Genomic DNA, 14654 nt, shown 5'->3' with positions numbered 1-14654 from the left:
TTCCCTACATGCTAAAGAGTCCTCCATGGATTATTTCTGCTGTTCAAGCAGCTCCTAGCAAAAGGCAGGTTTATTTGCCAAGTCCCGCGGGCCAGAGCCTGCAGCAATGGGCCAAATTCTGTGCTGACTGGCTTTTCATGCCCTCCTGCCAGCCCTCCCTCTCCTTCTAAAGTGCATCTTAAAATCAGTGCAAAACACTGGCCTCTGGGTTTACAGGAATGCATTCCATCAGGCCGGCGCCAATCTGTAATTAATCCAGGACCACATACTGTGAATGAAGACAGCACAAATCACCACTTCAGCCACAGATATGAAAGCACAAAGAACAGAATGCTCGAACCCTGGCTGTTTCTTGAAGAAAACCCTTTAACCATTGAATAATAGGAATCTCTCTTTTTTAACCCAAGGGCTAGAAGCTTTTTTTGTAAACAGGGAAGATCATGAGCTCTATTTCCCATGCCAAATGGGTGCAGATAACTAACAACATGGGATAAGCAGCCTCCCTGGGTATGGCTGTGTTCAGTGAGCCTAACAAGAACAATTTTTCCCGACTGTACTGAATTAAGTCAAGTGACATGGAAGGGGAGCTTCCTTAGTCCGCATTTGTTAGAGAGCTGCTTCTGATCTGCTTTTATTGTGGTTACTTAGCATGGGAAATGTTCTCAAGCCTATGCAGTTCACTTTTGTCCCATTCCAAATGAACACCACCACGTTTATAAATTAGCAGCCCAACAGCGATCAAGTGTTCCTTGGAGAGCTTCCATGCCAGGAAGGAACCATGGATGGTCTCCCAGTAGGAAGTAATTAGTTCTGTCCACGAGGACAGACATTCTTAGCCACAGCATCCGCTTCTCAAGAGTGCTGGTGGGTGTGGGAGGGAAATCCTATAACACCCTGATCCTATGCATGTTGACTTGAAAGCAATAGGACTGTTGCGTAGGAAGAGGGCCAGGACTCATGGTGGCTGGGGGGGGGAAGGGTCAAAGGTAGGAAGTAATATAAGATGCAGATCAAGAGGCACCAATTAAAGGAATCCTGGACGGGATGGAGAGAGGCCTTGGAGAAAGTCCCAGGCAGGGAGTTGCTGCCCAAGGAGAAAGTGGAACAAAACTCAGGCAAAATCTACTGACAGTAGGAAATGCAGGGCCATTGGCAGGAAGAGAGAAGACAGACAAAGGGCCATTATAGACTTGGTGATGGAGAGTCACAGGAAGGAGTCCAAAGAACAGGCGGAATTTCTCATATTGATTTGAGTCATTTGGGTTTGTTGAACTAACCTTTATCTTTCAGGTCTCTGGTTTGGCACAAAAGTTTAATAAAGCCTCAGATGTCATCATGTCCTGTACATTTCCAATATGTAAATTTGACTGGAATTCCTTACCAAAGGGCATCAGATTCCTTAAAAGCATTCCGCTTTGTGATAAATAACAATGATAGCACTGTTGTCCGTATGCAGTGTTTTGGCACACAGATGTTTGTGGCAACAGCACTGAGAATGAACTATTATAAAATAAAATTTCCAATAACTTAATGCAGAAAAAGCAAACAGATAACATCAATGTATTCTGCTGGGTCCGCATATCAATATGCCTACTGTGTCCGGATTGTTATTCAGGGAGGGGGTATCACATTTTTAAAATTAGTTACGTTCCTAGTACCATAAATAATTTTGATGAATTTCAAAGGATTAAAAGAGCAAGCCACATAACCTTTTAAACTCCTCACATGATGTAGGCATCAGCAAACTAACTTTCTTTTGATGATTTCCCATAAAGCAGGGAGGAACAGAGAATTACTTTTTTGATAACAGCAGCTGAAAGTGCTATTTTCAAGCCTGTAATCAACCAGTGTTAAATATTCTAGATATAAGAGCCTATTGAAAAACATGGAACTGCCTGTTTCCCTGCTTCAGAAATAAAATGAATAGCTGTCAAAAATAGCCAAGCACATTGAGGTTATTATTACAACAATTTCCGATTTTGAGAAGTTTCTTTTTTAGTACCCAAATGTTTATGGGGCGATAGGCAATGGACAAAATCCAGTGAGGCTGTCTCTTGCTCAAGTTCCAGTGAAAGGAATAAAAGCTATACAAGAAAAGTACCGAGCTTCCATTCATCCAATGGGGCTGACACAAAAGTTATTCCCATCGGAATTTTCCCAGTGGTTGCACTGCCTCACAGCTTCTTCCAGAGAGCAGTGGATTAAACTAGAGACATTCAGAATAGTACAGAATTATATTAACAAGCTGTGTTAACGAAGCTGCCCAGTGTTAACACCAGACAAAACCTTCACTTTCCCCTAAATCAGTGATCTTCAGTCTTCCAAACAATGGGCATGCAACTTGCTAAGTGGCAAGCATACAACAGGAAACTACATGTTGGCAAAATCATGTGACAGGAAGTGGGGCAAAGCTGTGACTTCACAAGGTCATGGTCAGGACTGTGAACACAAGACCATGACAGAGCGGGACAGGAAACACTTCCTAAGCACTAGAAGGTATACCATAAGGAGGAACAAGCGAAATGTTAGAGTCAGTTACCACTTCCTCTCACCATTCTACTGCTCCTTTGAATGCACTTGCCAAGAGAGGCAGGAGGCATTGAGATCATTGCTTTCTGTGCATGTGGGTCCTTCCAAAACGCAACAAAACTGGCAGCTCTATAGGAACTCATGTCCTGCTTGCAGGCCCCAGCCCATGAGCTGAAGACCATTGCCTAATTAAGCCTAGGGAGGCACTGACTACATGTTACACACAAATGAATTTAACAAAATATCTTCATCCTACTAAAAAAAACAACAACTTTTGGGAAGGGAAATTCCATGCAGAGAAGGTCAGCGCTACTGACAACCACTGTAGGCTTCCAGACAAATATTCTTCCTCAGAGATGCAACCTAAATATCATATAAAAACCTATTCACATGACTTGCCCCAGTCCAAAGGCCCTTCATGCCTCCTCAGCAGCCCTGGAAGTGCTTGCTGAAACTTTCACCACTGTGCAGGACTGGCTCCCATCCCCCAGTTAGCTCCCACCCTACAAACAACCCAGTGCCCTGAGGGACCTGACCCAGAGAGAGAGGCAACAGGGAACCTAGGGCTGCCAGCCCACCAGGACAGGCTGTGACAGACCCCAACCAGATAGCGGTCATCACCACTGCTAGAGAGGAGGCCTGTAGGGATGGAGGCCGGCAGCCAGAAATGGCCAGCATAAGGAAAAGATGGAGAAAGGAGGCTGGGCTTGATATTTTAAAGTCCAAAAGGGAGACAAAAGCACAGAAAGGCCTGAGTGGGTATCCACTCTCCTTTTAATACTTCCTGGTAGTAGTGGGGCCAAACCTTGATTGGAGCCAATGTCCAGGGGGTGGGGCCAAGGGTGATATATAAGGGAGACTTCCAAGCCAGGCCAGAGAAGGAAAACTGGGTGGAGCTCACAGGGCCAGAGCGGGAAAGAGGGCACAAGCATGCTCACCTGAAGTGAAGGAGGAGGACCAGGGTGCCTGAACCCCCTTCTCCTTCCCATTTTGAGGGCGGCAGGCTGGCTCAAACCCATCTGAGACGGCAGAGGGTGGGCGAGCCAGTACAGCGAAGAGAAAGCCCCACAACCACTCGCCGTTCTTTCAAGGGAAATTTCTACATCGCTTCCTCAAAGAGAACATAAGCTGAATTGTTCAGGGGGTCGGATTAGATGACCCTGGAGGCCCCAACTCTATGAATCTATAGATTTACAGCACAGAAATGGGGCTTTCGATAGTTCAGGCTAGAATCAAAATGAATTGGCTCTTATCACAGTAATACTAGATTCTGCTAAGGCTGCAGTAGGAGAAAGTCTGAAAAACAAACCCGACATTCCTTAGTAAGTTAAGTTTTAATTAATATATGTTCATTAACAAATATTTTTTCCTACCCCTGCCCACTTTGAATCACTCAACATCTTCTCAAAGCAGCACGCAGCAGGATAGCTCCTTCCTTCGCATTCAAGAACAGTTAAGGAACGGCCAACAGAATTTCTGCTCAATATTTTTTCCTTGTCTGCTTTCACTTCTTTTCCTCAGAACACATTCATCTTTAACTATGGCAGCCTTCAGACATGGTGGCCTGCATATTTAGGAAAGGTCAGTACCTGTACGTTCTCTTAAGGTAACGGCAATTTCTGCTGATACATACAGCTGTAGCCCACTGAAATTTTGTAACTGGGACAATCAACACCCTAGTAGGGAGTCTGCAGTGACAGGAAGGAAATCAGCAGAAATCACAGTCCCTCCCTTAAGGAAATTTAAGTACCCTTATATTTCTTTAATTTGGTTAGATACAGACCAACGATAAACCATGGTTTGCCATCACCAGAATGAGCCTCGCTCAGATATCAAAAATGTTCTGGTTTCCCAAAAGGAATCACTTTTTATTATCCTGGCAAAACAGTTTTCTTTAAACAAACCAGGATTAAACCACAGTTTGGAATAGGCTAGAGGATAAACCAGGGCATGTCATTTTGTCAGATTTGGATACTATGACAAACTAGTCTGCTGGATACCCATGATGTTTCCAATACTCAAGCTGCACACAAGGGGTGAGGAAGATATGAGCCCAAGGAATGCCAAGTCTCATTCCTGTAATGACAAACAAGCTTGCTGTTATGTCTTAATAGAGCCTACAAGTTTATGTACCTGAAAACCTGTTGCTATCGCAGCGGAACTTCATTTGAGCCCGTCATTTTGGATGTAAAACCAGTATAGTTTCTTCTGCAGTACTCAATACTTACCAAAGAGTGGGGCTGTCGTATCAACAGATGCACTGACACATGCTGCAAATACAGGAATTGTATTGTAATCCCATTCCCAGATCGCCAGGAGACCTAATAGGTACCCTTTGATTCATTACCTACTGAGCCAAGTGCATGTAGAATATCAGTGAGGCAGCTTGAAAACAGACATTTTTCGATTTTGAGAAAAACGCTTGAAATTTTCTGCCAACTCTGGTAGAACGCCCCTCCCACAAGCCATTCCTATGCTATGCTAACGCAGCACTGCTCATGGATGGGAAATTTCCAGCCTCCATTCTGCCTCTCCAGCCCCTCCAAATCCTGACCTTCGGGAGGTCAGTGGACCCCTCAAGAAAGCATGCCAATCAGCACGGGGAGAGAGAAATCAGCCCAAATTGTTTCCTGACCCCTTCTTCCGAAGAGGGCACCTTCCAACAGCAAAAAAACCCGTAATCAGGATCTACTAACTGCTTCTGAGCTGCCAAATAAAGCTTTTCTTCGGACAGGAATAAAAAGCAAGGAACTTTCCCCAGCAGTCGAGCCCAGAAGCCTCCCCTTCCACTTATATCACCTCTGATGAACTAACCTGAGCCATGAATGCTGAACTTGGAAGCAAGAGAACGCACCAGAATCTCACCAGTGTTTACATGACTTGGACACGGCTCTTGGAGACAAACAATTGGAGAGAGAGACAGAGCCCAGCTGCATAAAGGGGGCGCAAAGCAGCAGGGCTCCCTTAAGGAAGAGAGAAACAGGAAACAGTTAGTAGGGGGAAGCTAGGAGAGAGAAAAATAAACGGTGCAAGAAAGCCCACCGCCCGGGAATGAAAGGAAGTCAAATTTTACAGAAGAAAAGAAAACTGCGAAGAAAATATTAAGATTGAATGGGGGGGGGGGGAAACAGAAAAACGAAAGCAAGATGTGTAGTCAGACACCCAACACGCAAACCAGATGAAGAGTTCTTAGAGACAATCCAATACAATCATCAGTTCTGCTTCAATTCAGCGTGTCAATACCGAGAATGGTACAGAAACTGAACACCTGCCCTTCATCACCATGTGGTTTGCAGGAAAACAAGCTGCGTTCTTCAGTTAAGCAGGAGAGCTTCACATCTCCTGCACAACAGAGGCAAAGAAACGTCTAGAAAGGTCTGGACATTTTGCTCCTTTGTAGATAATATTTTCCACTGTTAAAAAGCAGCCAGGGTCCAAAAGACAGGGGGCTGTGCTAGTCTGATGGGATGTTTCACATTTTTTTCTTTGAACAGCTGTGAACCCACGTGTCACATGATAAACCACTTTTGAAATCCCCACCAGTTTCAACAGCCATTTGTTCTGCAGAGCTGGAGTGGAGGATGCTATGGGGGGGGGGGGCAGTTTCAAAAGTATCTCTGGACTTGTGATACTAATCTTACACTTCCTTTGGACGCTGGCTGGGTAACTCTGGCTTCGGTTTAGGGTACAACTATGTGGCATGCTTAAAGATGTTTCAATAGGTCAAACTGACCCAAGCATCTCTGGGAACAGTATTTTTTTCCCCTGGCTTTAAACCCCCCCTATTTTGATTGGCTGTATTTCTGCTATTCTGTGTCAAACAGGTCAGTCTACAATACCACAGATTTTAAGATCCTATTAAATCAGCATGATCTTAAGTTTAATATCACAGTTTCCAAAATAAATGCTCTCTTTATGAAAGGAGAAAAGCTATCACACCCTTGGTTTATTAATCGACACTCACAGAAAATGTTTGTAACAGTGTACCCTGATACCCTTTGCATCAAAATAAATCCCTGTGTGTACAAATTTTAAATGCTGTCACCAAAATCATATGTGACAAAAAAAAAGCAAATTCATTACTTACACAGTAACTTTTCAGTCTGACAAAGTCAACTTTCATGGAGATGAACTTTTCTGAATTTCTACTGAGATTCTTAATATGTTCCACAAGGTCAGCACAGAATTTGTAGCCACCTTTAAGTACACAGAGAACCACAATGTCATTGTATCCAATATCTTGCATGATATCTTTGGCCAAACGTTCTATCCTAAAGCAAAAATTAAGGACAAATATATGGTAAGGCTCAGGTTTTGCAATGCAAGCATCCTAAAGCACAACACAAAAGAATGAAACACATATGCACTGTGATAGAGCTCTGCTTGTGCATAACCAAGATGTCTATGCATGACTAGCAGCACCTGGATGCAGGGTGACGTGCGCAACTGAAAGTGCAACCAAATGCACATTCCACTGACAGTAATGCATTGAGGACAGAACACAGCAGCATTCAGAAGCATCTCAGCATCAACATTCTGGTACAGTTCCTCATGCACAAACTCCTTGGATTAGGCAGAAACTAGCCAAAGATGCAAGGCCTATATCAGAAAATAAAAGCTCCTGAGACGTTCAGTGCAGTTCCCACATCTAATCAGCCTAGCCTTTTAAAAACACAGTCACGGAGTTAAAGTAAAGGGTAAAGGTTTCTCTTGCTCGAAAGCCAGTTGAATCCGACTCTAGGGGTGCAGTGCTCATCTCCGTTTCCAAGCTGAAGAGTCAGCACTGTCTGAAGACTTTTTCATGGTCATGTGGCCGGCATTACTAAATGCCGAGGCACACGGAACTCTGTTACCTTCCCGCCGAAGCCGTACCTATTTATCTACTTGCCATTTCTTGCTTTCGAACTGCTAGGTTGGCAGGAGCTGGGACCAGAGATGGGAGCTCACTCAGTCATGCAGCACTCGGGTCTCAAACTGCTGAACTACTAGACCTTCCAGCGTCTTAACCACTGAGCCACCGCGGCCCCTCTTAGTGGAGTTACACCCTTCTAAATCCACTAAATCCTCTCTGTTTAGGATTGCACTGGGTACGTAGGAATTCCGTAGTTTCTCCCTTACAAGCATTTTCGCAAGATTAAACTACAACATCAGAAGTAGCCTGGAATTAACGAGAAAAGTGTGCACTAGGATTTTAGCATTGCTCTATCAAAATGAAGCCTTTTTTAACCTGCACTTTCCGACATTTAAAATATGTGGATTATTTGGTCAGAGAGCAGTGACACCCCCAACATGTTATTTTTAAAGCAGAAAGAATTAAACAGCATCTTTCAGATATCTTCCTTTTCCCCTCACACTCGTTACTATTCTGAGCATTCCCATTCAGCACCTAGAGTTATTCCAGGTGACATTTTGGCCCTCGGGCCATTTCTGTATTAAAATTCAAATCATCTCTGATAGGAAGCATTTGAGTGTGTGATTCATCATTTGAGTGCGTGATTCAGCATTTGAGTGTGTGATTCCTGGTGACACAGCGTATCAGAGCACACTCCCCTAGCTGACTGTCAGCAGGGGCATGGTTTGTCAGAGCTTTTCAAAATTAATTTTAAAAAATTTAATAAGTTATTCTCCAAAAGCCTGGAATATAAAACAGACCAATGCTCCCTCTAAACTGTGGAGTCTTTTGAGCAAAAAATTCTACTTTGTGAGCTGTGTAAAGCTGTGAGCGAGCGATTTGGCTCCTGCATACATCAGTTTGCTCTGGAGACATCCTTCCTGAGCTGAGACAAAAATGTGTGAGCTGGAGGCTAAAAAACTGTGAGCTAGCTCACACTAACTCAGCTTAGGGGGAACACTGAAACAGACATTAGGTTTGCATTTATACTTAAAGAGACTCTGGAGGGTGCAGCAGACACTCAAGGGGCTGTATTTGGAGAAAAGCAGGAACGTCAGTTCAATCCCCTGCTCAGCAGCACAGCTCTGGAAAGCCACAGCGGGGATGGTTCATATGACGATCTGAGATAATGTGAAGGAGCTTCGAGCTTTGTGCATTCCATCCTCTCTCTCACTTGTACCGTGATTTCCTCCCTTCTTTCAGGTTTCACAAACCAACAAGCTGTTACAAATTTCGCTATAAAGTCCAGTAGCACTTAAAAGACCAACAAGATTATTGGTCAAGAATCAAAGCTCCCTTCATCAGATAGCGGAGATAAGGGAGCTCTGACTCTCCAAAGCTTCTACCCCGAAAATCTTAAGGCTTCTACTGGACTTGAATCTTGCTATTCTACTGCAGACCAGAATGGCAACACTCTGAAACAAATTTCATGATGTGTTTGCCTTTCAAACTAAAAATGGAAAACATGGGGAGAACCACAGAATCGTAGAGTTGGAAGGGATCTTCAGGGTCATCTAGTCCAATCCCCCACACAATGCAGGAAATTCACAAATACCTCCCCCCACCCACACCTCCAGTGACCCCTGTTCCATGTCCAGAAGGTGACAAGAAACCTCCAGGCTCCCTGGCCAAACTGGCCTGGAGAAAAATTGCTTCCTGACCCCAAAGTGGCATTTCCCTGGGTGTGTAAAAAAGGGCCACAAGAACTAAGCACTGATTGCTTCCTGGCCCCTCTCTTCTCATGGTCTGCCTAAGTTCACAGAATCAGCATTGCTGTCAGATGGCCATCTAGCCTCTGTTTAAAAACCTCCAACGGAGGAGAGCCCACCAACCTCCCAAGGAAGCCCTTTCACTCAGGAACCACTCAAACTGTCAGGAAGTTCTTCCTAATGTTTAGCCGAAAGCTCTTTTGATTTAATTTCAACCCGTTGGTTCTGGTCCGACCTTCTGGGGCAACAGAAAACAACTCCGCACCATCCTCTATATGACAGCCCTTCAAGTACTTGAAGATGGTTATCATATCACCTCTCAGTCATTTCCTCTCCAGGCTAAACGTGCCCAGCTTTCCAAAGTTATTCTAGAAGGGAAGTGTAAAACAGTGGAATGGTGAGATCACAGCACACAGAGAGAGGATGAAGGCAACACGTGAACCCAAGCACCACTCGTACAGAACGAAAATGATGGCATTACACATCAACTGAACCAGTCCCTCTACCCCTAGGCTAATTCACCAGATTTTTGGCTATGAATGCAATACTGACCTCTGCAGATGAGGGGGCGAAATGTAAATGTAAAGAAATTAAGTTACATAACTGGGGGGAGAACCCCTTCCTGCCATCGCTTGTGAAACTATCGAACATCAACTAAGTTCACAAATTCACTGTTTCAGTTCTGATAACACACAGCTCAGTGTTGGCTTCACCCAGAATGACAACTGTTCCACTAAAAAATGTGGTGGCTATCTTATCCAAACAAGCTACACTAGCTACAAAAAGAACAACATCCCTGCTCCTTCAGTAAAAAGAGTGAGAAGAGGAATTTGACCTTGAACACCTTGTTAACAAGCAAAGCAAAGTTCTTCCCACAGTTCATTAGACTGAAATTCATATGGTGGGTATCCAACATCTCAGTCTTAGTTACAAGTCTTTGGGAGTTTATCTTGCTGGTTTCAGTTGAACTTATACACAACTCATATACAAATAGCTCTGGTGAAGATTATGGCCTAAATAGGATTGCCACTGTTTTAACAGGCATGCTGTTATTTTGCTGGGCCAGGGATGGATTTATTCCTGCCATCAAATTTATAAGGTGCTTCCTGCATTGGAGACACAAAACATTTAGCTATGACATGGGGCACATTCACAGAATCTCACCTGTCCACAATGATCCCATGTGGAATGAGCACATAGTCAAGATCCCCATAATAGTGCTGTGGATATGTAAAGAGATCCAAGCTATATCCTGGCCAATCATCTGAAATCTGTAAATTAGATAAACTACATTAGAAATCTCTACTTGCAGGACAAAGTTATTGCTGCATTGCATGGTTTTAACAACTGCTGGCAAAAGGTTTGATAAGAGGCAAAATAATCCAGGCACTTGATCATTTCCAAATCCTTTAAATGAAGTCTAGAGACTGGGAAATTACATAAATTGATTTTTTAAAAAGAAAGGAATATAAGAAAATCTTTCTGTCTCTGTCTCTCTCACACTGATGCATGTACAATATGTGTCGGAATATAAGAAAATCTTTCTGTCTCTGTCACACTGATGCATGTACAATATGTGTACAGTACAAACTTGGATGTCCTTTGTATGCGCACTGAGTAATTCTCATGTTACAGTCAACACATGCTACAAAACCAACATTTATCCAGGTTCAGGCCTCCTGAGCAAACATGTGGTGATTCTTTCTTCCAAACAGATGTATTCACATACAGGTAGGACATAGGTGGGCTCACTGTAACATGTGAACATGGCTACATTTTCCCTTGGGATTCTACTTGAGTAAGATGTGGACTTCACACATTCCCTTCTCACCCACGTCACCTTCCACAGAAGGGAACCAGAACATCCCATTGAGGATAACTGGAGATTCCTATGCTTTCTGGCATTTTAGCAAGAACAGGGAAACCTTCTGGCCCTCCAGCATTACATACTCGGCTCTAAATCCATCTAAATTCACACTAGAGCATCCGGCCTTGGCCACATTTCCTGAGAGCAGCTTTTATAAAAAGATGCTAGCAGAAACTGTTTCATGCTGTCCATCTGGGCAAAAGTTTGTGGTTAGAGTACCACTTTGTTTGTAATGGCATGATGACAGAAAAACAAACCAGAAGGGGCTATAGAATCTCATGCCACACTTCCATGCTGTTAGGAAGAAAGGCAACACAAAGCAACAATAACTTCTACTTGCATGAAGCACACAAGTGAACTGATTAGTATAAAAAAAAAATTGCTGGGGAATATACGCAGAAGCAATTAGTCCTATTTTAAAAGCAGGCACAACATTCTCCATAGGTAAGCAACATCCACAGCTGTGACTTGCAGTGTACAAGAATTAAAAAGAATTAAAAAGAAACTGTTGTTCTGCCATTGTGGGCAGCAAATCATAACATGCTGGTAATCTGATAAAGGTGATAACGTTTGAGAGGGGCTCTCATAAAAGTCTGTATAAGAGTAAACATTCCTGTGCTTTCTGAAGATTTCTGTTTCATCAGCTGGGCTATTCAGTTAAAGACTGAAGATCTAGTCCCTCTGGGAAATACAGGCACTTTGCCCAGCTTGGTATTGCATAGCTAAGCACACTATGACACACTGTGGTTGGTTAAGATTTGCTTTAGGAAAGGCAGACACTTAATGATGCTTGAGTGTCAAAAGGAAAAAAGTGGCCAAAAATACCAGGTGCCATCAGGAGGCCCAGCAGTGGGGCCAGGACACTAGAAGCCCTCCCACTGTTGCCCCCCCACCCAAGCACCAAGAATACAGAGCATCACTTGCCCCAGCCTAAGAGTTCCTATCTATACCTTGTGGCTAATAGCCACTGATGGATCTCTGCTCCATATGTTTATCTAATTCCCTTTTGGGTCTTCAAGGATGGCCCCACGTAGAATGCATTGTAGGAATCTAATCTAGATGTTACCAGGGCACACATCACAGTGGCAAGATCCTTTCTGTCCTGGAAGGGCCACAGCCGGCTCATCAGCCGAAGCTGCTTGAAAGGCACCCCTGGCCACTGCTGCCACCTGGTCCACTTATCCAACAGGTCCAGGAGCACCCCCACACTGCCTCAGACATCTACTATCTCTTATGATTTTATAGCAGATCCTGTAAGATCCTTTCCACATTTCACAGGCAGCTGCCTTCTACTAAATCTGACCATCTAGGTCAGTGTTCTGTAGCCCAGCTGGCTGCCACTCTCCAAGGTGGCTCAGGTAGAGGCATCTGCTGTTGGAGATCCTGCAACTGGATATACTTGGGATGGAACCTAGGGCTTCCTGCCTATGAACTGTGTGCTCTGCCACTGCACCTTGGTCTCTCCCCAGTTGACTAAGGGAGTCTTACAGTATAAAATAATGAAAATAAATTACGCAGAACATTGTGTATGCCCCCCAACGAGCTTTACGCTCTGCCGATCAACATCTGCTGGTGGTCCCTGACCCAAAGGATATTCGCTTAGCTCTGGCTCCGGCCTGGTGGAATTCTCCCCCAAGTGAGATCAGGGCCCTGCAGGACTCGGTAGAGTTCTGCAGGGCCTGTAAAACAGAGATGTTCCGCCAGGTCTACAGCTGAGGTGGCAGATGTCCTATTACACTGGCCTCCCCTGCCCAGCACCACCTATTTTGTGCTGCTGCCCGCGGTTTGTTCTATTGCACAGAACTGGTCTTAGTGTGCATTTCTACTACAAGAACTTATAAATTGTGCTGATCGCCATCTGGTTTAGTTTTGTATATTTGTAATTATGTTTTAACAGTTAAACTATTGCTTATTGTATATTTTTTATGTAACCCACCCTGAGCCCTGCTATGTGGGGGGAGGACAGGATAGAAATTCAATAATAAATTTAAAAATAAATAAATCATCCTAACCTCATAGGGACAAGACAGCCCAAGAGAAGCAAGCATGAGACACAGGGCAGGAAAGTGCTGTTGGAAGGAGTCATTTGGGAGAGGGGGAAAGTGAGTAGACCATATGATATTTTTCTGAAATGCATTTCTGGAGACACTGGACTCCCAGACCGTGTGTTTTAATGCTAGCGAAGATCACTACCTGTGATGCGAACAAGATACCTTTGCATTGAAAGCAGCCTACTGTTACAAGACAGCACAAGGCACTGTGCCTGAACACTTTTTGTAATCACCTTGTCTACCCTTTGTCTACCAAAAGGGAGACTGTGTTGCCCTTCCCAGAAGGAACAATCCTGGGTGAAGGTAACGGGTATTTGTAACTGTGAGTAGGGAACCCCACAGCTCATCCAGACAACTTACAAGCAAAGAGGAAGGTGTGATTTGTGTATGAGGCACAGGATGTTTGGGATTAGATGGTAGCGCCATCATCCCACCAAACGTTTTAACAACTGTGTGAGAATTAGAAAGCAAACATCTGTAACTTTCCCACAAGCCTGGAAATTCAGGGCTAGAAGAAAGTTCTGCCTGCCCTGTGACTGTTTAAAGTGCACAGGCCTCTGACAAGAAACCAGGTAAGCAACCCTAAAATGGGATAAGATCATAGATAGGAATGTGGCTTCAGGAATGACCAAACTCTTGTATTCTTTGCGTTCATTCATATGAACATTAATGCCAACGCCACCCCCGGAATCCAGGCAGCACCACAGATCAGAATCCGTGCAGATAAGCATGCAATGAAGAAAGCGGGGGCGGGGGAACAATCCACCATTTTTTACTGCTTTGCGTGGTACCAAAGGTGTTAAAGAATGTTAAGGCGGTACGTCATCCATATTAAGTGGGGTAAAACCTGCACATTCAGAGACTAAACCCGCTTCAATTCAGGCGTAATTTGTTTTTGCGCGGGCGGGGTGGGGGACGGGACCTAATACAGGTAATCTTCTAAAACAGTGATGGAAGGGGGGAGTGGACCCGAGGAAGGAGGCAAGGAGAGTGGCCGAGCTGGGTGGCTGAGAGCCGGGCTTTGCACCAGCTGCTGACTACGGGAGGGGGATTTTTTTCCCATTTACCACGACCCCTCGGCTGCTGCGTCCCGGCGCCGCCGCCTCTGCGGAGCGAATCCTGCTGTTCCACTCGGCCATCTTCCGAAAGGGGCTGGCCAGAGCCTCGGAGGGAGAGGGAGCGAAGAGGAGGAGGAGGAAACCGGAGATTTGGAGGGAAAGCGTGGAACTCAGCCCGGCCTCCTTTTTCTCTTGGCTCGGATGTCGCGGGCTGCAAACAACCGCCAGCGCCAGGAGGAGGAGGCGGAGGCGAAGGAGGCGGCGCTTGGCGGCGGCTAGACGAGAGGCGAAGGAGCCGCAGCTGCAGAAGGAGGCCCGACAAGGAGGAAGAGCTCCTTTCGGCGCTCAACGGAGAGCCAGCTGCGCCCTGGGGCTGCTTCAGCCTCCCGCGGGCTGGTGCATTGCGTTCCTCGACACTCCCCCCCCCCCAAAAAAAGCTCCAGACAGCTATCCGGCTGGTTTCCTTTCTAGCAGGCAGCGCAGAGGGTTTCTCTCCCTTTAGCTTCACCCCCTGTCCAACCCCAAGAAGAAGCAACCTGCTGCCCAACG

At 45.0% G+C, this 14654-nt stretch overlaps 1 protein-coding gene across 1 annotated transcript in view; it reads right to left on the bottom strand.

Moving 5' to 3' along the window:
- Window positions 1-14224, bottom strand: part of PRTFDC1 (phosphoribosyl transferase domain containing 1) — a 62720-nt gene extending 48496 nt beyond the window's left edge. Inside the window, exons 1-3 of the mRNA XM_015414295.1 lie at window positions 14115-14224; window positions 10294-10400; window positions 6617-6800 (exon numbers count right to left, since the gene is read on the bottom strand). Coding sequence (XP_015269781.1) covers window positions 6617-6800; window positions 10294-10400; window positions 14115-14186 — 363 coding nt within the window. The 5' untranslated portion in view covers window positions 14187-14224. The remainder of the gene's footprint in view (window positions 1-6616; window positions 6801-10293; window positions 10401-14114) is intronic.
- Between the last annotated feature and the right edge of the window lie 430 nt (window positions 14225-14654).

This window comes from Gekko japonicus, unplaced genomic scaffold, assembly GCF_001447785.1.
Source record: "Gekko japonicus isolate JY-2015 unplaced genomic scaffold, Gekko_japonicus_V1.1 scaffold80, whole genome shotgun sequence".
NCBI lineage: Eukaryota > Metazoa > Chordata > Lepidosauria > Squamata > Gekkonidae > Gekko > Gekko japonicus.
The sequence above is the reverse complement of the archived record's forward strand: the minus strand, read 5'-3'. Positions and strand labels throughout refer to the sequence as shown.